The sequence below is a fragment of the Cnephaeus nilssonii genome, assembly GCF_951640355.1.
Source record: "Cnephaeus nilssonii genome assembly, chromosome: 11".
NCBI classification, from domain to species: domain Eukaryota; kingdom Metazoa; phylum Chordata; class Mammalia; order Chiroptera; family Vespertilionidae; genus Cnephaeus; species Cnephaeus nilssonii.
Genome location: NC_137082.1, coordinates 65,636,020 through 65,658,945, shown reverse-complemented (window position 1 = coordinate 65,658,945; position 22,926 = coordinate 65,636,020). Strand labels below are relative to the sequence as shown.

Here is a 22,926-nt window from a genome sequence, read left to right as displayed (position 1 = left end):
CATCATTGATGTTTCTATCTCTCTCTCCCTCTCCCTTCCTCTCGGAAATCAATAAAAACATATTTAAAATAAAAATAAATAACTAAAACGAAGGCCATTATGATTGGGCCAGAATGGTTACTTGAGTGGAGGGTTTGGGCCCTCTGAGCCTCAGTTTCCCCATGAAGTTTGGCCCTCCTTTTTGCTCCAAACTCCACTTTCCCTCTGTCCCTCTTGCCTTCTGCCCCAGCTGTGGCTCCCACCAAGGGCCTGCCCTTTCCCCGACACATCTGGCAGCTCCTTCCCCAGGCCCATATACAGCCATTGTGTAAACAAGGTTTACGTGACCAAGACATGGAAAACGAAGCCAAGAGCAGGAAGCCACTTGGGCCGTCAGAGCAATTAGACCCGAGAACAGACTCCCCAAGGGGCCTCATGTGGCCAGGATGTCTTGGATCAACAGAGCAAGGGGGCAGGCCGTTTCCGGAAGGTGGTGGTCTAGCGGGCTCTGGCCTGTGCGCTCCTAAGGACACATCCCCTGCAACCTGGGCCCAGCGACATTGAATGGAGTGCTCTTAGCAGGGCTGCCCGCCCGCGGAGACCCAGACCACAACAATGGGGGGTTAGACAGGAGAGAAGCTTATTGACTGCTCAGTGTCACCTGCCCCATGTGCTCCAGTGCATCTTGTTGCTTTTTGTTTCTGGGGTGTGGCTGTCCTCCCTGGGCCCCAGCTCCCTCCTTACTCTGCTTGTGTTCTGGTAGGTGGGAGGAGGGAAATAGGACAAGCCTTGACAGGAGGATCACGCCGCATACTTCTCACTTCCCATTGGCCAGAACGTGGTCACATGACCAGACCTAACTGCAAAGAGGGCTGGGGAATGTAGTCTTTATTCTGGGTCCTTCCTTGTATTCCAAATGAAACATTCGGGGTTCTATAGGGGAGAACAGGAACTGAGTAATGGATAATAGGCAGGTTCCTCCTCCCAAAATAAGGATAATGAGAGCCATTCTTCAGACAGAGTGCTTATTAGGGTTAATCGGGTTAAACATGTAGGGCACTCACATGGAAAGGAAGAGCTCAGAAGTGAAGTGTTAGCTGTTCTTACTTCTTTTCACTAAATGAGATCTCGCACATGCTGCCCTGACACCGTGCTTGGTACATGTCTGCTCGGTGGTGCTGCGGTTGCCATTGCTCTCGTTGTTAGCCTCAGTTCTCGACAGACTGCAAGCCCAGGGCTCTCCTTCCAAACAGGGCTCCTTGCAGACCCTGGACCAGCAACCGCTATGGCCACGCACTGCCCCTGCCAGTCTCTGTCCTCTCAGTTCCCCAAACAAACGGCCTTAGCCCTGCAGGATTCCCGCCAGCTCCGCTGCAGGAAGTGCTAATCCGTCTCATGTGGCTCTCCACAAAGGTCTGCTTTGCCTGCTCTGTCCCCAGCACGGGAGGAATCAGGGATGGCAGGGATGGCCCAGAATAGCCTCTTCCGCCTCGGCATGGATCTGAATGCCAGCCGAGGCCTGCAGGGGTGGGAACAGCAGAGAGGTGTGGCCCTGCCTTTGCAGATCAGATTGGAACACAGTGGGCACTCTGGCAGCTCACAGGGCAGCTGGAGGCACATTTCCTCCCATGGCCCCTCTGCTCCCTTACCCAATACCCATACCATGTGGCACATCTCCAACCAGCCAAGAACCCACTGGCAAGGATGAGGGAAATGAGATAGGGGATATTGTGGTCTCACACCTACCCATATGGCCTGAGAGAGTTCTAGAGACTTCTCACCCAGATTTTGTGGGGGCAATGCCTCACCTGGGGCCACAGTGAGCAGGCAACTCACTGTTCCCTTAGAGGCAGGCAGTGTGAAGCCAGGGAAAACAAGGAGAGGGTGTCAGGGTAGCTTCGTGAAAGGCTGGGCCAGATTCTGAGCCACAAGCAGGGGCGGAGTTAGAGTTAGGTCCTGGGAAATCTGATGATTGAGGAGGGAGGACCGAGCCTCTGGGCATGCCCCCTAGAGAGGCAGTAGGCATCCCTGTCAGGGTGGCAGGCGGCCTTCTGCAGCCCAGAGGACGTGGAGGCTGGAGCCCCCCACAGCCAAGACCTGCCCTGGAATCCGTTCCTCCTGAAGCCCATGGGGTGGTGCCCTGCCAGAGTGCCTCAGGGGCTCCTCAAACCAGCCCCACGCCTTCCGCCAGGGCCCCCATTGCCCCTGCGTGTTGTGTGTGCCCTCACCCATTTCTACCAGGTGGACACTAAGTAAGTGAAGACGGGCTTAGAGAAAGCAAAATCCACACGACTAACACCAAATACCTTCAGAGCTGTTCCTGAACAAAATCTGTCAGCAATACAATGTCGCCCATGTAAAAATATATGCCTTAACACTTGAAACTGTGTGGAGGCACATGTATGAATGTGGGATGCATAGAACAAAGCCTGTGAAGAGAGGCATCAAAACAGTGCAGGTCTGGGTCATGGAAGGGCTGGTCATGCGCCTGCGCCCCAGACCGAGCTGACTGATGGAATCAGCTCTTCAGGCCAAAGCAGAAGGAAGATCTAACAGACAATAGGGAAGTCCCCCACCCCTGAACTAATGATAGAAACCTCTCTCTTTTTTTCTGCAGGTCGACCTTTATAACACGGACCCCCTCATCTGCCGGGCAGGGATGAAAGTGTGCTTCGGCATGCAGCTGCTCAATGCTGTCTCCAGGGTGGAGCGGGCCCTCCCCAAGCTGACCTTGCCCTTCCTGCTGCTCCAGGGCTCTGCTGACCGCCTGTGCGACAGCAAAGGGGCCTACTTGCTCATGGAGTCCGCCAAGAGCCAGGACAAGACACTCAAGGTGAGCACCTGACCCCCTCACTTCCCCAAGGTGGGGAAGGCGGTGTCCCTTTGGCCACATCTGCCCAGAACCCCACGGCTACCCCCGGGGGGTTCATCTTGGGATGCGGCCAGCCTGGCCCCACTGGAAAATACATACCAGAAATACAAGGTGGCTGTTCATTCTAAGCAAGAACACAAGCCATTAGCCAACTGGCCATGGGAGAATACTCAGAAGACCTCTGGGTCAAGGCAAAACCCGCCTCTGGGCACTGGGCAAAGAAATGTCTCCAAGAGCATGTCTCCCGCGTTTCCATGTCCCAGGTCCAAAGGCGTGTGGCTGCCCGGCCTCTCTGCAGGTTGGTTTTCTGCAGCAGCTGGGGACCAGCCACCACTGCCAGGGCTCTGGGGGTATCAGTGCAGCGGGCATGGCAGGGTCTGGTCTGCAAGGGCATATGCAAGAGGAGATGGGACCTGTGGCTTAGCCCCATGGCTTGTCAGACACACAGACCACAATGGACTAACATGGAGGGCCTGTAGAGATGGGAAATGTTGTTTGGAGAGTCCAGACATCTCTGTTTTTTGTTTGTCTAATTGAACTGGGAAGAGCCTCAGTTGGGGGTGGGGGTGGGGGTGGGGAGGAGGAGAAGCACCTACTGTGTACCTGTCAAGTGACCGTTGACCACAGCCCCAGTATACTGATGATGGATATGTGTCCCCAAACTATGCCACTACAGCCTGTGCAGTAGGCACATGGAGGCCGAGTCCAGGACCATTTCCTGCTAAGTTATAAAGAGAACGGGCAACTACCTCACTACAGATCCCACACTTACTGATAGGGCCAGAATTCGAACTCACTCCCGCTGACCCTCTCCATTCCATACGGCATGAGAATGGCTTTGCACACTGTCCAGTGCTCCCCTCGCACCATTATGCATTGCAGACCCTGGCCCACACCACCTGTCAGATGTAGACTCGTGGGTGAACAGAGAGCAGGAGAAAAAGGAAAACTGGCTCTTGTGATGCTGGAGAACATGAAAGGCCATGGCCACTTTGCAGTTGGGTGAAGGCGCCTCACAGATCACGCCCTTTGCCGGAGTGGAACCTTGGTGACCCCACAAAGGGAGGCCATGTAGAGTGCTCAATTGTTCATTCACTCTCCATTCATTCGTTTCTTCTTGAACCCACGTGTTCACTGGGCATTGACCTTGTGCCAGGCCCAGAGAACAAGACAGGCAAAGTCTCAACCCTCTCACACAGTCTGTCCTAGTGGATGAGCAGCAAACAACCAACCAGACAGGATGACAGTGCGGAAGAGGGTCAGGGTCCTGAAGGAAATCAAGCAGAGAGTGGGACAGAGAAACTAGAGAAGAGGTAAGGCACTCACCCAGATGGGCAGGCAGGCCTAGGAGCTGACAGTGACTAGAGCGTTGGAAGAGCATTCCAGAACAAGGGAGGGGCAACTGCAAAGACCTAAGTTGCAAAATATTGGTGTATGCAAGCACTCAGGAGACTAGTGTGGTGGAGTGTGCCGAGCAGGGTGAGGGGGACCTGGCAGCAGAGGAGGGGTCCCAACTCTTAGTGCGATGAAGAAGCCAACAGCGTGTTCTGAGCTGGACAGCAACAGGCTTTTGCTGTGGTTCTCAAAGCAAACCTCAGCTGCCCTGTGGAGGCAAGAGTGGAGGTAGGGGCCCTGGGTGGGAAGATGGTGGTGTCACCCAGGCCAAGAGGATGAGCTTGGCCTGAGGCGGTGGTAGTGAAGGCAGGGGACAGCCTGGCAGGACCTGGAGAGAGAGTGACTGTAGTGATCACGTGACTAAGGATGGATCCTGAGCTTGGGCCTGCACCAGTGAGAAGACTGTGACCCCTACCCTGAGATGGGTGGTACAGGAGTTCCATTTTGAGATGCCTGTTGAAGAGGCCATTGGAAATTTGGGAAAGGAATCGAAAGAAACTATGAGAGGAAAGTATTTTTAGAAGGCTAACAGCTTCCGAATGATGCTAAGAAGACAATATGAGAGCAAGTGTTCCCTGGCTACACCAACTAAAGGTCATTGTAGCCCATGCCCATTACAGTCGCTGTGGGTTGGTGGGAGTGAAAGTAGACTGGGACCAGCTGAGGTCCAGGCGGAAGACGAGTAAGTGAAGACAAGGAATGGAAATCAGGGTTTTGAGATAGAGGCACAGACCAGGTCACAGCTGGAGAGAGAAGCGGAATAAAGGAAAGGTGTGATTTAAGAAAGGAAGTGCTAGATCATGTTGGCACCTTTTAATTTATTTACATCATCATCTGACCAAAAGGCACTGGCACCCTAAGGATGGAGTCCTGGGGGCATGGGGAGTGTGTGTGGGACCCTGGCTGCCACCTGTGGCCTCCCTCCCTGCACCTGGAGCTTCCTGGAGCCCTGACTCCCTGTCTCTCCTAATTGCAGATTTACGAAGGTGCCTACCACGTTCTCCACAAAGAGCTTCCTGAAGTAACCAACTCCGTCTTCCATGAAATAAACATGTGGGTCTCTCAAAGGACAGCGGCGGCGAGAACAGGGTCCCCACCCTGAGCGCACGGCCAGGCCCCCGGCCCACAGCTGGGGAAGTGGGCAGAGGAAGGGCGGAAGCTGACCTCTCAGATGTGACTTAAAAAAAAATTACGAATTGGAGGAATCCCTAGCATAATTCACTAAAGAAAAAAAGGCACTCTTGTCATATGTTAGGTTGTCCTGTCTCTGGGTCTGCCTGAAAGGGGTAGACACTTTATGCAAAAACAGAGAAGGGTCGCAGGCAGTTTTCCAGAGATGGAATGTGCTGGAATATCCTTAAAACACAGCACAGCCTCTGCCCTGCCTCTCCTAGCTCCCGCAGGGTTCCCAGGAATTCCTGGGACACCTGACTGCAATAATTGGAGGAGTCCCTCTCCTGCTCACCCCTCCAGCCACCTCCCACCCCCATCCCCACGGCCTCAGGCTGGCCTCTCTCTGGCCGTGGTGGTCGGCCTCAGCTTCCCAGGCAGACTCACGTGCCTCCTGAGGCCCAGAAAATGCCTCCTACTTCCTCAGAATGCGTCGCCCCCCATGACCCCTGTCAGCAGGAGCTGGGCGTTGGGGTGGCATGAAACATGGCTGGAGACCCTACTCCCCTTCCTTCCCTTCAGGGAGCCCGAGACTGCCCGCTGAGAGCTGGGTGTTCAGGGGCTGCCTTGCCTTCCATGACTTGGTTTACTTGACACTGAGAGACGTTTGTATTGAAGAGGAAAGTATATTCTAAAGCAGAGACAATGTGGTAGATGGGTGGTGGGACCCAGGGGGCTCGTGCCTCTGCACAGGAGTGGGACAAGCTAGCCTGGGGACCCCGTGCTAAAGGCATCCAGGCACAACCCGGAGGCAGGCCCCAGCAGTGGCAGCGCTTGTCCTTGGCCCCCACTGTTTGGGCTCACAGCAGCCCCAGGAGCTCAGTGCTGGCAGCACAGCTACCTCTGGTGGCAGGAGAAGGGAGTCCCAACTCGGTGGCCCTGCAGCCAGGTGGGCGGTGGGCAGGCGAGGCTAGCTGATAGGGCCAACCTTTCCCAGCTGAGGCCCGCGCCTGGCCAGCCTCTCTCAGGTGCCAACCCCCGCCCGCAGCCCTCACTTAGTGCCAGCAATAAAGGGGGATCACTGCCCACTGCAGGAATACCTTCACTCTCAGTTGGCCTGGCTGGGACCTCACGAGGCTCCTTAGTGTAACTGACTGTGTGGAGGGCAGTTGCTGGGGATTGAACCCATGGAAGGTGCAGGCAGGAGCCCTAGGCTACAGAAGAGGCGCCGATTCCCTGCCAGGGCCTCTGACTCTAGGAGTTGGGTCTCCCACCCTCTTCCTCCAGCAGCAAAACTGCCCCTCGCCCACACCCTATTCTAGGGTTTTCTTTAGACCTCCAGAGGGGAGCCCCTCTGCCCTCCCTCCAGGGACCTGCCCACACCATGGCGAGGCTAGAATTGGTCCCCTTCCAGTGGGCAGCCCGGTCATGCTTGCTTGCCCGGGTCCAGGTTTGTGTTCTCCTGCCCCTGCCCCTCAGGAGAGGTGAAGTGCCCAGGCACCCACCCCCTGGGGGCAGAGCCCAGGGCCCCACAGAGAGCGGCTTCCCTTGCCCCATCATATTTCTCTGGATTCCCTTTGAGGGGGAAAAAATGTAAGAAATGCACTGAGATAAGGTCGGTGCCCGTTGAGTTGGGCCTGTGTGAATGTCTGTGCTCCTCAGCTAAGGAAAAGCAGAAACTACATTGCAAACTACCAAACGCACAAGACCCTCTGAGCCCAGACCTGGAATTCTCACCAGAGCTGTGACAGCTCAGGTCACAGAAGTCCCCATACCCCCCACCCTCCTACCCCTACCCCACCTCTCCTGAAAGCAGGTGACTGCAATACCATCTCCCAAATTAAATATCAGGCACATGGTTTGACCAGGAGTCTTTCGGATGCACGAATTTATTTATATGAAAGCTTTTACAGAGACAAATTCAATCGCATTTACATATCTGGTTAAAGGATCACCTATATTAAAAAAGAAGACAATTATTTGAACTGGGACTGACTCCAAATCTAGGAGGGGGGATGGCACCATGCCAGGCCCACCTGCTGCATGAGCGGACGCCCGCTGTGTCTGGAGTATCATCTGAAGTGCTCCAGGCGCGTCTCCAGTTGAGTTCATTCTCAATGTTGACGGCTTCGTGCTGACACCTGGAGCCTCAGAGTCGTGCCGTGGCTGTGGCGCGAGGAGCTGGGTTTGGAAGGGAAGCTAGGTCTCACACACAGCCTGGCCTGGAAAAGGTGAGAGGAGGGCAAAGGCGGCCAGGGAGGAGACCCCGGAGATGCAGCTGATCCAAACCCACCCGGAGGGATGGACACATCGGGATGCTAAGCCCGAGCACTGATGTGGACACAGCACCTCCCCCTGTAACCCAGAGGTCATGCTGGCCCATACAGAAATGGGTCTCAGACCCGGAAATATTTCTAGGCAAAAAGGTCACTTGCAGCCAGTGGGGGCTCCAACCCCAAAGGGCCCCATTCCTCTGCAGGGATGGGGGTGGGTGGATGGGCAGCCTCCCTTCTAACCACTGGCAACCCCAGCTTCCCCCTCAGCTTCTGGGGGGGGGGGGGACTGGGGCTCACAGCAAGAGCACAAAAGGGTGCTCTGAACACCCACCTGGCTCTGCTCTGCACCCTGTAGCAAGGCTCTGAGCTACCTTTTCTTCCTGTCGCCATTGCTAAGGAAAACCCATTAGGATCACCATGATTTTCTAAGCAATTCACCTGTTTGCTATTGTCACTGCAGCTCAACACCCCCTACATGTATGCTGTTAGTGGGGACACATGTATCAGTTTAAAACTATTAAAGGAACCAATATGCCACAGCTAATCCTAATAAACCGGATGTTTTCTGAATGGTGTTTTCTGGATGGTGTTTTCTGTCTGTCTGCCTGACCCAAGGCTACAGCAGTCCCTACAGAGCGCGCTGAGCCGTCATCTGATGCAAGCCCGCGGATGTGGGCCTGGTTTTCTGTCGTCCACACCTGGGGACGTTCGCCCTGAAGCAGAGTGAGCTGTTACATGGCAGACTCGACAACCTGCACACACAGGAGCTGGGCTGCCCCGCTCTGGACTAACCGCTTCCTCCGCAGCGCCACACGGATGCCTGACACCCCAGAAACAAGCTCTGATCTTAGCCACGCCGGCTCCGCCTGGCCTCATTCATCTCAGCACAGGGGACCCCAAAGCTCCGAAGAGCACCCTCCACTCCTCTCGGTCCCACACTTGCACCTGACCCAGCAGTACATCTTGTCACTTCTGCCCCCGTTGCCCTCTGGCCCCACAGCTGCCTTTGCCCTTTCTCCCATGTCCACTGTCCCCAACATGACAGTCTCCCTGCCGGCCACCTTCTCCATGAAGCCTTTCCCAGCCACCCTAAGGTCTCCCCACCACCCCAGACCCTGCCCTGCCTTCTCCTCCTCTGATTGGCACCTGTTCTGCTTGTCAGTAGCTCTCTGTTCTCACCACCTGAACGAGCGGCAGGAGGCTGTGTCCTTGCGTTAGATCTCCGTCTGATTTCCAGGGGACCCCTGATGAAATATCTGTCCCGGGAGGGAGGGAAGGTGAGAGGGTGCAGGTCCGTCTGGAACAGCACTGAGCCTGGCACTGAGGGTTGGTTTCGCGTAGGTGCAACCTGTGCCGTCAGTCCCTGTGGCCCACACTTAGAAGGGCCCCATGTCTTGTTTATTCCTCTGCTGTTGCTGTCTTGAAAGTCTCAGTCATTTCTGGACAAGGGCCCCACATATGTTTTCTCTACTGAGCTCCACACACATGAAGTGGGTCCTGTGGGCGTGGCTGGAGCTGGCCCTGCCCTCCGTGCAGAGGGCCCTCCAACAGGCAAACCTGAAGGGCAGAGGCCGCTCCCCGGAGACGCCCCCTTTCTATTCACCCCTAACCAAAGTCTACCCTGAGCCGGAGTCAGACCTGGCCTTTCCTGCCTCTGTGAGCATTCGGGGCTGTCAGGAGCTCCCCACCGAGCACTCGTGATGTGCCTGCCAGACACCGTGCCTGGCCCTCGGGCTGCCCCACAGAATGAAGACAGGGTGACACAAACCTGCCACTCCAGCACTTAACAGCGGCGGGTCAAGAAATGAGACAGGGACCTAGCTGGTTTGGCTCAGTGGATAGAGCGTTGGCCTGTGGACTCAAAGGTCCCAGGTTCGATTCCGGTCAAGGGCTTGTACCTTGGTTGTGGGCACATACCCAGTAGGGGGTGTGCAGGAGGCAGCTGATCCATGTTTCTCTCTCATTGATGTTTCTAACTCTCTATCCCTCTCCCTTCCTCTCTGTAAAAAATCAACAAAATATATGAAAGAAAGAAAGAAAGAAAGAAAGAAAGAAAGAAAGAAAGAAAGAAAGAAAGAAAGAAAGAAAGAAAGAAAGAAAGGAGACAGGGCACATAGTGGGCCCGGCCCAGCAGGCCAGTGTTCTCTCCAGGGGCGGCCCTGTGGAGAGAGATAAGTGGGTGCAGGGAGATAAGTGGGTGTGGGGAGCTCACGGGGGTGGAGGTTGGTCCCAGACCTGGGACTTTCAGGATGGCTGGGGGAAACCTAGGGCACCCTCCCCAGCACCCAAACAAGGACCGCGTGGTGAAGGGAACCCATGGGGTAGGTGCAGCGCTGGGCCAGCCACAGGGAGGCCGACAGCTGTGGATGGAGGGGGTGTCACTGGCGCACAGGGAGAGCTGCCCGTGAGACGCCTCAGCCTGCGGCTTCAGGTAGAGGACACCACCAGACCAGGATGGAGGCCCGCGGGAGGAGGCAGCGCGAGTCTCTCTCCTCCCCCTTTCACTCTCCTGAACCTGCAGTCTGGAGCAGGCGGCTTCCAGCCCGTAGTCCAGAATGGCTGCTCCGGCTCCTGCCACCGCGTCCTTGTTCCAGCCAACCAGAGGGGAAGAGAGGGGCAGGCCTGTGCCTTCCAAGGAACAAAGCAGAGACCACATCTAGTACTTCAGTTCCCGTCTAGAACTGGGGCAAGGAAGGCTGGGAAATAAGCCAAGTGCCCATGAAAAAGGGCTCAGACATCGGGGAGAGCCAGCAGGCTGTGCCCAGGCACGAAGAGTGCACACCAAGGCTTTCACGGAGGGGACCCAGGCTCAGTATCTCCCTGGAAGATGCCAGCAGGGCAGTGAGAACGGGTTGCTGGTGAGGCAGGGGCCTGTGGCAGTGGGGACAGAAAAGGGGATACTGAGGAAGCAGCTCTTAAAGAGGTAAAATCAACAAGGTTTGGTGACCAACTAAGTTTGAGGGTCAAGGAATCGGGAGAGAATGTAAAGAACATGTGTCCATCTTCAAAAAGCTCTACAGATAAATGTCAATGAGGAAAAAATCCAAACCTGTAGAGACTTTTTATGAGCTTATTTGAGTCAAACTGAAGAAATATGCCAAGGAAGAAGATCTCAGGTGCTCCGGAGGACAGGTTTTGCAGCTTCTTGTACGCATTTGAAATTAAGGCGGGAAAGTAAGGAAGATTACATGGAGGTGGGAGACAGCAAGATGGGGAGTGAATTACAGGATAGGTAACAAGAGCATGTGCTTTACTAAGGCTGGTTATGCCTTCCAGGGGTCTCAGAGGTGAGTTAGCCTAGATGCACAAGAACAATGGACTTAAAACCAACCATTAAAGTTGTATGCCTGGGGAGTGACTACCCACCACAACAGCCCCGTTAGGAAATTATGACCAGGTCACTCTGTAAAGTTGTGATAGGCAGGTAGATGCAATCAGAGCAAGGACAATAGGCCAGGTAAAGGTCACCTTCAGAAGTACCTGACTCTGAGTTCTCTGGTCGATTTTCCCCAAAGTGAAAAAATGTTCTATCTTCAAATGTCTGCTCCAGGGACTAAGGCTGCCCTGAGTCCTGGCAAGAGCACTCCTGACTTTGCAATGCCAGTGGCCAGGTGGCAACCTCACCCTGCCTTGGGTTTCTCAGTCTGCTGCAGTGAGAGGGGGCATTGAAGGCTATGTGGGAGTTTTCCAGGTAGGGGAAAGAACATAGGATGCAAATTTTTCATTCTTCGTTTTTTTCTTCAGGTGAAGAGGATATTAGAGAATGGGTGAAAAAAATACTTTATTTTTTCATTGTAGACTTACCTCCTGTAACAACTGTTTGGGCCAGGGCCAAAGGGGTTGTGGGGCACACCCGAGGTGGACTGAATGAGCCCATGTTTCCCTCGGGGATACAGAAGCTGCACTGACATCTTTGCAGCCACATCTCTTCCATAATTTCCTTCCGTGATTACAACTCAGGCTATTTGCTTGTTTCCTGTTTATTTGTAACTAGAGGCCCGATGCACGAAATCCATGCACCTTCCTTCCCCCGGCTGCAGGTACCAGCTTCCCTCTGGCACCCGGGACCCAGGCTTCCCTCGCAGCCCGGGCTTCGTCCAGAAGGTCATCTGGAAGGACGTCATTTCTAATTAGCATATTACACTTTTATTATTATAGACTAGAGGCCCAGTGCATGATTAAATCATGCACGTGTAGGGTCCCCTAGGCCTAACCTGCCATCCAGGCCATATCCACTGCCCCGCAAAGCCTAGCACGCTCCACAGACACTGCTAGCAGCCTGCTCCCCGCTTTTGATGGCAGGGGGTCCGCTGGTGCTGGAGCGGACACACAGCTCCCTGCTTTCGATCGCGGGGGAGCTATCTGTCTGTCCGCTGGTGCACCAGGCCTTTCGAAAGCCTCAAAAGGCCTGGTGCTGGAGCGGACAGACAGCCAGCTCCCCCGCTTTCGTTCCCTGCTTTTGATGGTCCGCAGCAGGACGTGGGCTTGCTGCCCCAGAGGCCCCTTCTGTGCCGCAGCACAGCCATGGCGCAGACGCTGAGCTTGCGCCGCCGCTGGCGATGTGAGCTCAGCGTCCCGCCAGCCCAATGGGCCACCCCAAGTCCCACCCCCTGTGCCTCCCACTGGCCCAATCATGGGCGTAGCGGAGTGATGGTAATTTACATATTACCCTTTTATTATGTAGGATACCATAATGGGCACCTTTGTACTCACCTAGACACAAAATGTAATGGGGCACCAAAAATCTTAGTAATCAAGATACTGTAATTTTTAAAATCAAAACTAATGTCAAAAAATGATAAACCAAATAATATCTTAAATCAAGTTAGGATCTAGCTTTTCTTTTTGCTTCCAATTTTAGTATGACTCAGCTCAGCACTGCTACTGATCTTGTCTCCGCCCTGCCCCACCATCACTCCTTTTCTCTCTTCAGGGGTATTAATAAGGCATCCCCCTACATTACATTATGTGTATAAGCAGTGTTTCTTTCTTTTCCATTGTTGCTTATTTTTCAGTGTTTGGCTGAACTATTTTTCCTGCAGTGAAAAATACGTGGATACCTTGAATTAGGATAGAATGCATATAATACCCAATAAAATTTATATTTTTTCGTTCAGCAGTTTTGCACTTATCAGGAGTGAATTAAAATAAAAGTGAGGGATAGAAGTGCTTTTCCATTCTAAAAGTAGTACAGCTACACACCACACATTCTGAAAGTATTGGAAACTACATACAAGTGCCCTGGTAGGTGTGGCTCAGTTGGTTGGGTGTCATCCGTGCACAGAAAGGTTGCTGATTTGATTGATTCCCCATCAGGCAACATGCCTGGGTTTTGGGCTCGATCCCGGATAGGGGGTGTGCAAGAGGCAGCCGAACAATGTTTCTCTTTCCCTCTTCCTTCTTCTTTCTCTAAATGTCAATAAAAATATTTTAAAAAGAAAAAAACTACACACAAGTCAGATGAACCCCCAACTCCCACTCAGCACTCCTCCTCCATTTCTTCCTGGGACATCACGTCCTGTATTTAGAAGCTGGGGTTGTGGGGCACACCCAAGTGAACTTTCAAAGATGCAAGTCAGCCGCCACCCCCCTCCCCCCCCCACCCCCGTCACTTCCTACTCACACCTCCTCTCTAGGCTCAGCATTTACCACCAGTGCTGCACTGAGCCCTTCACAAGTAGTAACTCAACACCCCAAGCGAGGAATTACTATAAAAATGACTTCCCGTTTATAGAGAGGCAAACAGGCACAGCACAGCGGCCAGGCAGTGAGAGCACCAGGGTGGGAACTCCTGGCCTCTGGCCATGCTGACCCCTCCAGTCTCCTGTCAGGCTCCCAGGCCTTGCATAAACCCTGCCCTTCACCAGCAGGACCACCCCCGTCAGCTTGGAGAGCTCCCCCTCCTCACCACTCCTCCCAGCCTACCTGCCAACTTGTTCAACTGGTCACTCATCCTGTCATTCAGACCTTATAGCTTCCCCTACTGGACCAACACAAATGAAATGCACTGGAGAGGCAAAGGAAGAGTTTCCCCAAAGTTCTGGCAAATAACCAGAGTAACAAGGTGTGAAGTGATATGAAACAACTGCAGGGAGGGCCAACATACCCAGCATCCAGCCTGTGGGAGAACAGTGGGCTTCTGATCTTCCCCAGGGCTCTGGGCACCACTCGGATTTCAGCCTGCTGTTCCCAAGGCAGACTGGAGCGAGAGGCCTTGGGGTGCAGCTCTGGGTTCCCGATGGAAGTGGGTCCTTGCGGTGTTGAGAAAAAGCATTTTGAGGGACCCACAAGGGAGGATGAGGTCTGGTGGTAAGATTTATTTGGGTGGAAATAGAAGGCAGTTCCCAATGTCCCTCCTGCCATGGGAAATCGGGGCCCAAAATAGAACCAGTATCCATATTAAAGCTTAGTCCAGTCCGCAGTTTCTCACCATCCAGCTAGCTTAGTTTGGGTTCCTGGCTGCAATCCAAGGCTGTGCCGCTGTATCCAGGCTCCAACCTGGAGCCTGTGTTTAGAGAATGGCCATGGGACTGCTAAGGCCACATGGCTGTGGAGTGAGAATAAGTGAAGGAAAGGGTGAGTGTGTGCTATTGAGAGGGAGGGAGAGAGGGACTGGCTTTGTGTCCTGGGATTAGATTACCTGGGTTTGGGAAGGACCAGTGTATTCAAAGTAACCAATCAACTTCCAAGCTTCCGGAGCTTCTGATGAGGCCACCCCAACCAATCCATTCTTCCCCCAGGCTTGACTGACAGTCCTCTGTGGTCATCTGGCCTCTATGCGCATGCCTCATAGAAGCACCTCCCCCTGAGCCAATTCACTCCTACTTTGCACTGTGTACCTCCCCCTTCATTATTCTGTCTCTTGCCCCAGTGATCGGGCTGGAAGGGACCAGTGGTTCCCGGGAGTGTGTGAAGTTGTAACTTCCTGGTGAGACAATGTTGGATTCCCTTTGCTTTCTTCCTTTAATATCTAGCTACCTACACAACACCTGGGCCTCGGGGACCAGGTAGGGCAATGGGGGGCTGAAAGCCGGAAGGGCATCCTGAGAAAGCCACCTCTGACCTCCCTAATAATGTCATAGCCCTGTAGGAGGGGCCAGGAGGAGACTGGCCTGGGGCCGAGGGAAAGTGGAGGTACAGTCCCCCTCTTGCAATGAGGCCCACACAGCCAGTGGCTAGTGGGGTGGGGAGTGGAGAGTCAGAGGGCTTCCTCCCCCTTCACTTCTCTGCACCCACCTTCATCCTGGGATTGCAGAGCAAGCTGCTCTCAGGCTGGCTAGGGCACCCCAGCCCTGCCCCCGCCCCCCTGCCCTGTCTGTGGCCCGGCCTCAGTCCCTGTGCCTTGGGCAGTGATTAGACACTTCAGCTGTGTGAACAGCCTTCCATATATAGTAAGTGCTCAGTGAGTGAGAAGGCGGTCCTTACTTGGCCTGAGGGCGAAGCAGCCTGTGTCCTCAGTCAGCCCCACCCCACTCGACATTCTCCAGGGCCCCCAGGCCAGGCAGTTGGTCGGTGTGACTTCACCAAGAGGAGCCCAGGGGGAAGCTGTGCCCTGAGGGGAGTTCTGCCCCGGGGCAGGGGTGTGATGAGGAGCTCAGCTGGGAGATTTCAGGGCCCCCACAAACAGGGGCTGCCTACTCAAGACCCATAGACCCAGGGCAACCCCTAATCCCCGAGTAGCCCCTGCTGGGCACCTAAACCTCCCCATGAGGGTCCCCAACTCCGGAAACTGCCCCTACACTCCATCTCACCATCTTCCCAGGGCTCAGGTTCCCAGTGAATTCAAGCTTTATTGCCACACAGACTCTGCTGCTCCCTCCTGGCCATCTCTGTGCCTGTGAGAAGGTGGCTTGGTTTGAGGAAGCAAGCAGCCAGGGAGAGTCAGAGTGGAGGGGCGGGGGGCCTGGGGAAGGAGGCTAAGAGATCCCACCCCAGGTTTCCCTGAGTGGTGCCCAGCCCCAGGGCTGAGGGGGCTGGCCTGTGCACTGGGGAGGAAGCTCAACCCTAGGTGATCTGCCCTGGGGCCTCCAAGCACACCAGGGTAGGGAGCCTCCATGAGTCTCTTCCACACGCACGGTGCCCTGGAGGGTGCAAGGAGCACACGATGGAGCACACGGCCGCCCAAACCACATGCGCGTCCACAGGGAGCCCCTGGCCCAGTGTCAGTCAGCAGTCCAGGCCAATGGACACCAGCAGGTCCTCAAGTGCGTGTAGCCGCCGCTCCATCTCCTTAATGTTGCTGTAGGTCTGCACCACGCTGGTGATGTGGAAGCGGATGTCATCTACCAGAGGGATGGAGTCCTGCTCCTGCCGGCCTCTCACGGCCGCCGCCTCCTCCCTCACGGCCTCCGCGAAGTCCTCCTGCTCCACCAGCTGTGAACAGGCACACTCAGGGCACACCGCTGCTTGCCACCCGCCACAGCCTGCCCCCACCCACGGAAGCTCCCCCCGGCCCACCTTCTCGATAACCTTGGCCATGTACTCAGTGCACTGGTCCTCCAGGCGTGCCAGGCGGAACAGCTTGGCCACACGCCACAGGCCTACCACACTGTCCTCATCCAGCAGCTGGGCCAGACTGCGGCCACACAGGCGTTTCAGGCCCGGCAACAGGTACATGTCGGCCATGCTCAGCACATCATAGGCCACCTCCGGGGGCACCTGCAGTGAAAAAAGGGATGAGGGAGGGTGCACCCTAAGGTCACCAAGGCCTCTCAGGGGCGGGCAGCAAGGCTGAGACCTGCTGGCCAGAAGGTGGAGGCCTGGGGCAGAGCAGGAGCTTCCTCCCCTTGCCAGGTGCCTGACCCAGACCCCTGCAGGCATCCATGGGACCAGAAGGGACACAAGAGTCTGGGTTCCCATGGCTCAGGCATGAGGTTCCCATGAATCACACAGACCTGAGCTCGGAAATTCTAGCTGTGGGACCTTGGGCAAATCACTTCACCTCTGTGCTTCAGATCCTCTGTGAGATGCAGACACAATCATGTGTGCCTCACAAGGCTGTCAGAAAAGCGACAGGAGTTGCTTCTGTAAAAACTGAGGCGAGGACCCTACTAAAAAGGCGGGGGAGTAACTATTTACCAGCTCCCTCCCACCACAGAGGCTGTGGGATTTAGGGCACAGCCATAGTTGTACTCAGTGCTGGGAGAGACCATGTGCTCCACCTAGACTGTGGATGGCCACAGGGAGCAGGCTGGAAATGGAGCAAACAGGACCTCTGCTAAGCCCATCACAGGCCAGGTGCACGGTGCTTACTTGTGCCAGGCACTGTACCTGCAACATACACATTCATGTGCACAAGACCTTAGGAGGTAAGAACTATCAGTCTCCCTCTTTTCTAGAGGGGGAAACTGAGGCACAGAACAGTTGAGTAACTAGCCCAAGATCACATAGCTCCGGTGTAGGGGTGAGGCTAACCCAGAGTAAAACCAGGTTTGGAGCCCAAGTCCTTGCTCTCAGTCACTAAGAAGCTGCCCTCTGGGTGGCAAAGCTCTTTCTAGGGTCAGGGTGGGCCAAGGCGGATGCTAGGTGGCAGGGGCCAGAGGGCTGAACTATACCGCAGGAGAAATGAGATAAAGAGGTAGAGGGTTCTCTAAGGGGCTAGGTGGTAAATACTGTGCCACAGGGTCTCTGTTGCAACTGCTCAGCTTTGCCCTTGTGCAAAACCACCACAGACAGTAGAGAAATGAATGGGTATGGCTGTGTCCCAGTAAAATGTATTAATGAAACGGGCTGTATGTGGCCTGCAGCCCAAGATGGACTGGCCTGCCAGGGGGTACTCACCTCCACCTGAAGGAGGAAGAAACTTCTCTCTTCTGTAAGTTACCGTATTTGGGGGTTTCTTTATTACAGTAACCTCTGCATGCACACGCGCGCGCGCGCGCGCGCACACACACACACATACACACACACACACACCCTGGCAGAGAACACCCTGGCAGAGGATACTCTTGGCACTATCTGTTGCTGCCCATGTCACCCTATGTTAGGGGGGGCCTTGGGGCAGGTGAAGACACAGGGTGACAGAGAACCCTAGGGGTCTGCAGCAAACTAAAGGCAGGAGGCTCAGGGCTTCCCACTGTTGTGGGAATCCAGGGTTACTGTCCTCTGGCTGAAGAAGTTGGGGACCCTACGTGGCTGACACTATGTCCCCAAGTGTCAAGTGCTGATGACATAAGTCTTGTCACTCAATCTTGTCATGGATCTAATAAGGACCCCTCTGTCTGAAAGAAAAATCTAAATGGGCCCCACACTCGCTGTGCAGCCTCATGGAAAACCTGTCCCTCAGAGCCAATGAGGTCCTGGGTAGACCCTTGAAGCCCCACACTGACATGGGCTGCGTACCTGTCCTGACCATTGTGCCCCCCACCCCCTGCCCCTGGCACAGTACACACAGCCCACCCCAGTCCGTACCTCGGTGTGGTTGGTGTATATGTAGTAGAGCACGTGGGTGAAGACGTGGGGCGAGAGGCCATGCAGGGTGATGGCTGGGAGGCCACCAGAGGCCTCTGGCCCTTCATTCTCTCGGAAGTGGTCATCCAGCAGGGCCCGGAAGTAGTCGCTGCGGCCACAGAAGAAGGCCTGGGGGAGGCGGGGCTTAGGAAAGGCCAGGGCCTGGGCTGTGCCCACAGAAGCTGGCCTAGGGCTTAAGACAGGGGTTCAGGGAGCTGTGGGGTGGACAGCACCTTGTGGCAGAGGAAGCTGCAACCCTCCACTCGGAAGCAAACATCAGGGCAGCTGTTGAAGCCATCAGGGAAAGGGAAAGGCAGCTCCCCAAGATCACCCTGGGGGATGGGAGAGGAGACACCATTAGACAATGTAGGTGAGAGAAGGCAGAGTGGCTGGCCTCAGCCAAGAGCCCACTCTAGCTTGATCCTGGAGGAGTGAAGGGGGGTGGACTGCAACCTCACTTGCAGATTTAAATACAAGACAAACAACAAAAGTAAACAACTAGGCTCAGAAAAGGGAAGTGAATGGCTCAAGGCCACATAAGGAACTGAACCCAACTGTGGGGCTTGCCTACCACAGCTCTGTCCCCAGGTAAGCCTCCTGCCCACCAGGCCCAGTCCCAGGCCCCTGTGTGCTTACTCGGAGCTCAGGGGGCAGGGCACAGTCAGCCAATAGGGCCAGGTCCTCCCGGAGCCGGGGGTCCTCTGCGGGGGGCCTCATGCTCAGCACCTTCACATGAGTGCCTGGCTTGGATGCCACTGCAGAGACAGTGCAGCTTCAGGGAGCCAGGTTGGCCCGGCCAGTTCCTGCCCAAAGCCCTGAACCCCAAAGCCTGGACGTACCAAACTCAGACACTTCCTTGCACTTGGCCTCCAGGTCGTTGAGCAGATCCAATAGCTGGCACTGCTTGGCCAGGCGCTCACAGTCAATGATGTGTTCCACACCAACATCCAGGCCACCTGGGTGCACGTGGGAGGCTCAGAGCCTGAGAGCGGCCATTAGCAGTACCCAGGCACATAGTTTCATAGGTGGTCTCTATGCTGAGACTTCTGGGCCTACATGCTGCCTTAATTTCCCAAGAGCCACTGTCTGAGTTCTACAGACCCCAGAGCAGATAAAGGGGGGCTCAGTTTGTGGGTGAAATAAGCTCTTCCTTAGCAGATAGCCCAGCTCATTGTCTCCCAACCCAACCCAGGAGGCAACTGGAACTGCCTTGCAATGCAGGGGACCAAGCACCAGGTGGTAGAAGGCCAGCCCACGGCTACAGCTGGACCTGCTGCTGGACAGAAACGCAGCCCCCTCCCTGCCCGCCCGACCAGGCTGGGGTGTCACCTGTGTACAGGTACTGCAGCAGGGCCCCAAAGGCCACAGCGTTGATCTGCAGGCAGAGAGCCGGGAAGGAAGGTCAGAAGCCTGGTCCAGCACAAGCCCCCTGCTGTCCCTCTGCTCTCCCGCCCCGAGAGGGATGCACCAGCGGATGTCTGAGCACCACGATGCTCTTGCCCTTCCATTTGGTATCCAGCATGTTGGCAAAGTAGGTGCTACGTGCACCCAGAATGCAGCGATGGGCCCGGAAGGGCTTCCCGTGCACCACAAAGAGCACATCGCTGTGGATGCCTTGATCCAGAAGCCTGGAGGGGGCGGGGGAGAGAACAGGTGGAAGAGGGCTCAGGAGAGTGCCCCTCCTCCGTCTCACCACTCCAGTCCCTCATATCATCCTGTAGGAAGGCTCTCAGCCCCTTGCAGGCCACACCCATCACAGACCCACTGGGCAAAGGCCATCAGATGCCCCACGCTCCATCTCACCGCTGCAGGAATTCATCATAGTAGTCCCGCCTCCTGGAGGAGGGTGTCACTTGCTTATAATCAAGCAGGGCCCGGCGGATGGTGTCACTTGCAGCCCCATAGAAGCAGCGTTCACCGTGGAAGGTGTTGGCCTCACAGCGGGCTCCTAAGGGCAGCAGGGCTCATCAGTTAGCAGGGCCGTGGGGTGGCATGCTGCAGCTGGGGAGGGAGGGGCCTGGGAAATCCTAATCTCCATCCTCCTCCTCCACTCCTCCCCACATGCAGGGCCCATAGCCCTAGGGCAGTGGTCGGCAAACTCATTAGTCAACAGAGCCAAATATCAACAGTACAACGACTGAAATTTCTTTTGAGAGCCTAATTTTTTAAACGTAAACTATATCGGTAGGTACATAGTTATTAACTTAATTAGGGTACTCCTAAGCTGGCCTTTGCTAAAAATGTGGTATTTTGTGGAAGAGCCACACTCAAGGGGCCAAAGAGCCGCGTGTGGCTCGCGAGCCACGGTTTGCCGACCACTGCCCTAGAGACTCCTTCCTAAATGACCCTGGACCCACTCTGACCCCAGGGCTCAGGCACACAGGCAAAGTGCTGTACACTCACATACACATATTCACTCACACACACCATGAACTACACAAAACAGAGTAGGCTCAGAGACTGGCCCTGTTGTATGCACTGGGGACACTACCATTAAAAGACAGGTTCCTGTCCTCACTGAAGTGACACTCCAGTGGGACAGAAGGACAAGAAACAGATTAACAAATGATATCAGGTGCTATGAAGAAAAACGAAGCAAGATGAAGGGTGACGGTGATGGCAGCTGCCAGAGAGGGAGGCCAAGGAAGGGCACTGTGGCGGTGACAATGTACAGAGACCGGAATGAAGTGAGAGAGTTGGCCATGCAAAGATCTGGGAAAGGGCATTCTAAACAGGAGGAATAGCAAGTGTAAAGGCCCTGAGGCAGAAGCAAGCTTGGAGCGCTAGAGCACCAAGGAGAAGACCAGTGTGGTTGGAACAGTTAGCACGTGGGAGAGCCAAAGAGGCCAGAGAAGGAAGAGCAGGCCATGTAGCAGCTCCCAGGCAAAGCAAGGCATTCTAGTTCTATGCTCAATACAGTGGGAGCCATTAGAGGATTTTAATTAGCCCATCACATTTGCTGAGCTCCACTTGGCTACAGCATAGAAAACAGACTGTAGGTGGGGCAGAAGGGGCAGCAATGAGACCAGTGATGAGGCTGGCACTGCATCCAGGGAGAGATGGTCCAGGGAGAGATGGTCCAGGGAGAGATGCTGTAGCTGGGTTGGGCAGGAGCAGTGGAGATGGAAAGTGGACAGAGAACAGGTTCTGAAAGTAGAGCTAACAGTACTTGCTGACTGGGTGTAGGGGTGAGGGAGAGGACTTAAGGGTGTTTGCAAATGTGTACACATGCACTAGAGCCCTTGAACACACGTACACACACACACACACACACACACACACACACACACCCCGGTGGATGGTATTCCTGTCCCCTTCCCTCACCATTGGCCAGAAGGTAGAGTACCAGTTCTTCATGCCCACATAGACAGGCATAGTACCTGAGGGGAGAAGGAAGGAGTACTGGGAGGCAGCTGTCAGGACTGAAGGGGCTGCCCCACCCACCCTGACCACCCATCCCCTGGCACTCACAAGGGGGTACTATCCCACTTGTCCCATACATTCACATCCACTTCTCGCTGCTCCAGCAGGTACCTGGGCAGGGAAAGGGGAGGTCAGAGCCTGGGTCAGGACAGGCTCATAGTCTGGGAGAGGAGACCCGTGGAAGGGGAAGGAGGGAAGACATTATTTTTGGCTGAAGGAAGTCTCCCCCAGGTGAGGGCAGGTGACAGGCAGACTAGAGCAGGAAAGACATTCCAAGCAAAAGGGCCAGTGAGGCAGGATGCAGAGGTGGGAACACAAAAGGCAGACCCTGAGCTGAAGAGGTGAAACTGGCCTGCAGGCATTTGGGAGTGAGGAGGTGACCCCTGCTCTGCTTCTGCCAAGACCCTCTGGCAGCTTGGGTCCAAAGAGGAAGCTGCCTGCAGGCATTCTGGTGGCACAGAAGCATGAAAAGAAGTAGACAGATTCTAGAAGGCGGAAGTCAGGAGGCAGGTAGCTGATGGAATGTCAAGGTAAGGGGGTCATCATGGGTGGTGGTGGAGCCATCACTGAGCAGGGCAGCCTTGGGGGACATCCAGGTTGCGAGAAGGAGTGCTGAGCAGCATCTAGCTTTGGGAGTTACCAACTAACTCCTAGGGGGCACTGGTGGGAGGGAGGGGTCAAGGGAAGCTGTGGGCATAAGTAATGGGGAAGGAAGGGCCAAGGAAGACAGGTTCCCCACCCCCAATAGGGCCCAGTCTCCCTTCGCCTGAGCCATTGAGATGGCGATTTCAGCGCCATATTTGCTTTAGCTACATTTATGAATTTCTGAATCCCCGGTGACCACAGGCCGATTCTGGTCCCTACATGTTCCCAATGCCATGTCCAGAGGCAGGAGAGGAACCACATCGGGAGTCCCAGGCCTGCCCCAGTCTGACCCCGAGCACTCAGAGGGTGAACTTTCTCTCCGCCCACTTCTCTTCCCGGCCTTCCGTGGCGGTCTTCTGCAGCACCTCCTCCGGGACCCGCCCCCGCGCACCCCCGCAGGTGAGGCTGCCGTGGACCCCCCGTGGCCTGTGAGCGGGGGTCTGGGGTGGGTCGGGTGCTGAGGCCAAGGCGCCCGCCTGTCCCGCGGCTTTCCCCTGCACACCCAGGCCTGGAGGCGCTCTGAGGGCGCCGCACTCTCCCGGGGCTGCGGAGTCCTCACCGCACTCGGCCCACGTCTCCCTTCCGGCAGCTGGTGAAGAGGTCGCTGATATCCATGGCGCAGACGCGGCAGACTCGCGTAGATCCGCCACCCGCTGCGGCCGCACCTACGCTGCCGAGCCGGACGTAAACAGGCGCCGGCCCCGCCCCGCCCCCACCACGCCCCCAGTGCCCGCCCCGCCAGCGCTCGCCCCGCCCCTCCTCCCGCTCGCCCCGACC

General features: G+C 55.5%; 2 protein-coding genes across 6 annotated transcripts in view; one reads left to right on the top strand and one right to left on the bottom strand.

The window, feature by feature from the left end:
* MGLL (monoglyceride lipase) overlaps positions 1 to 8,202 on the top strand; it is a 98,888-nt gene extending 90,686 nt beyond the window's left edge. For all 4 annotated transcript variants that reach the window (XM_079783855.1, XM_079783856.1, XM_079783854.1 and 1 more), the window contains exons 7-8: positions 2,597 to 2,812; positions 5,223 to 8,202. In XM_079783855.1, coding sequence (XP_079639981.1) covers positions 2,597 to 2,812; positions 5,223 to 5,348 — 342 coding nt within the window. In that variant the 3' untranslated portion in view covers positions 5,349 to 8,202. The remainder of the gene's footprint in view (positions 1 to 2,596; positions 2,813 to 5,222) is intronic.
* A 5,507-nt stretch (positions 8,203 to 13,709) lies between these two features.
* Positions 13,710 to 22,835, bottom strand: ABTB1 (ankyrin repeat and BTB domain containing 1). 2 transcript variants are annotated; one of them, XM_079785251.1, is made up of 12 exons: positions 22,709 to 22,835; positions 21,553 to 21,615; positions 21,406 to 21,461; positions 19,885 to 20,029; positions 19,550 to 19,745; positions 19,411 to 19,456; positions 18,921 to 19,037; positions 18,718 to 18,836; positions 18,315 to 18,413; positions 18,043 to 18,210; positions 16,090 to 16,290; positions 13,710 to 16,005 (listed from the first exon to the last, which is right to left on the bottom strand). In XM_079785251.1, the coding sequence occupies exons 1-12, from the start codon at positions 22,762 to 22,764 to the stop codon at positions 15,799 to 15,801; spliced, it is 1,473 nt and encodes a 490-aa protein (XP_079641377.1). In that variant the 5' UTR covers positions 22,765 to 22,835; the 3' UTR covers positions 13,710 to 15,798. The 2 variants fall into 2 exon arrangements, with proteins under 2 accessions (XP_079641377.1, XP_079641376.1); XM_079785250.1 differs by having other exon boundaries at positions 19,550 to 19,709.
* Positions 22,836 to 22,926: the final 91 nt, after the last annotated feature.

Bases quoted from the DNA above. Each gene is read 5' to 3' on its own strand.
- ABTB1 (XM_079785251.1), bottom strand. From the start codon at position 22,764: ATGGATATCAGCGACCTCTTCACCAGCTGCCGGAAGGGAGACGTGGGC. The intron at 21,616-22,708 runs GTGAGGACTCCG...TTCCCTGCCCAG, and splicing joins GGAGACGTGGGCCGAGTGCG to GTACCTGCTGGAGCAGCGAG. The intron at 16,006-16,089 runs GTGGGCCGGGGG...GCCTGTTCACAG, and splicing joins TGGCCAAGGTTATCGAGAAG to CTGGTGGAGCAGGAGGACTT.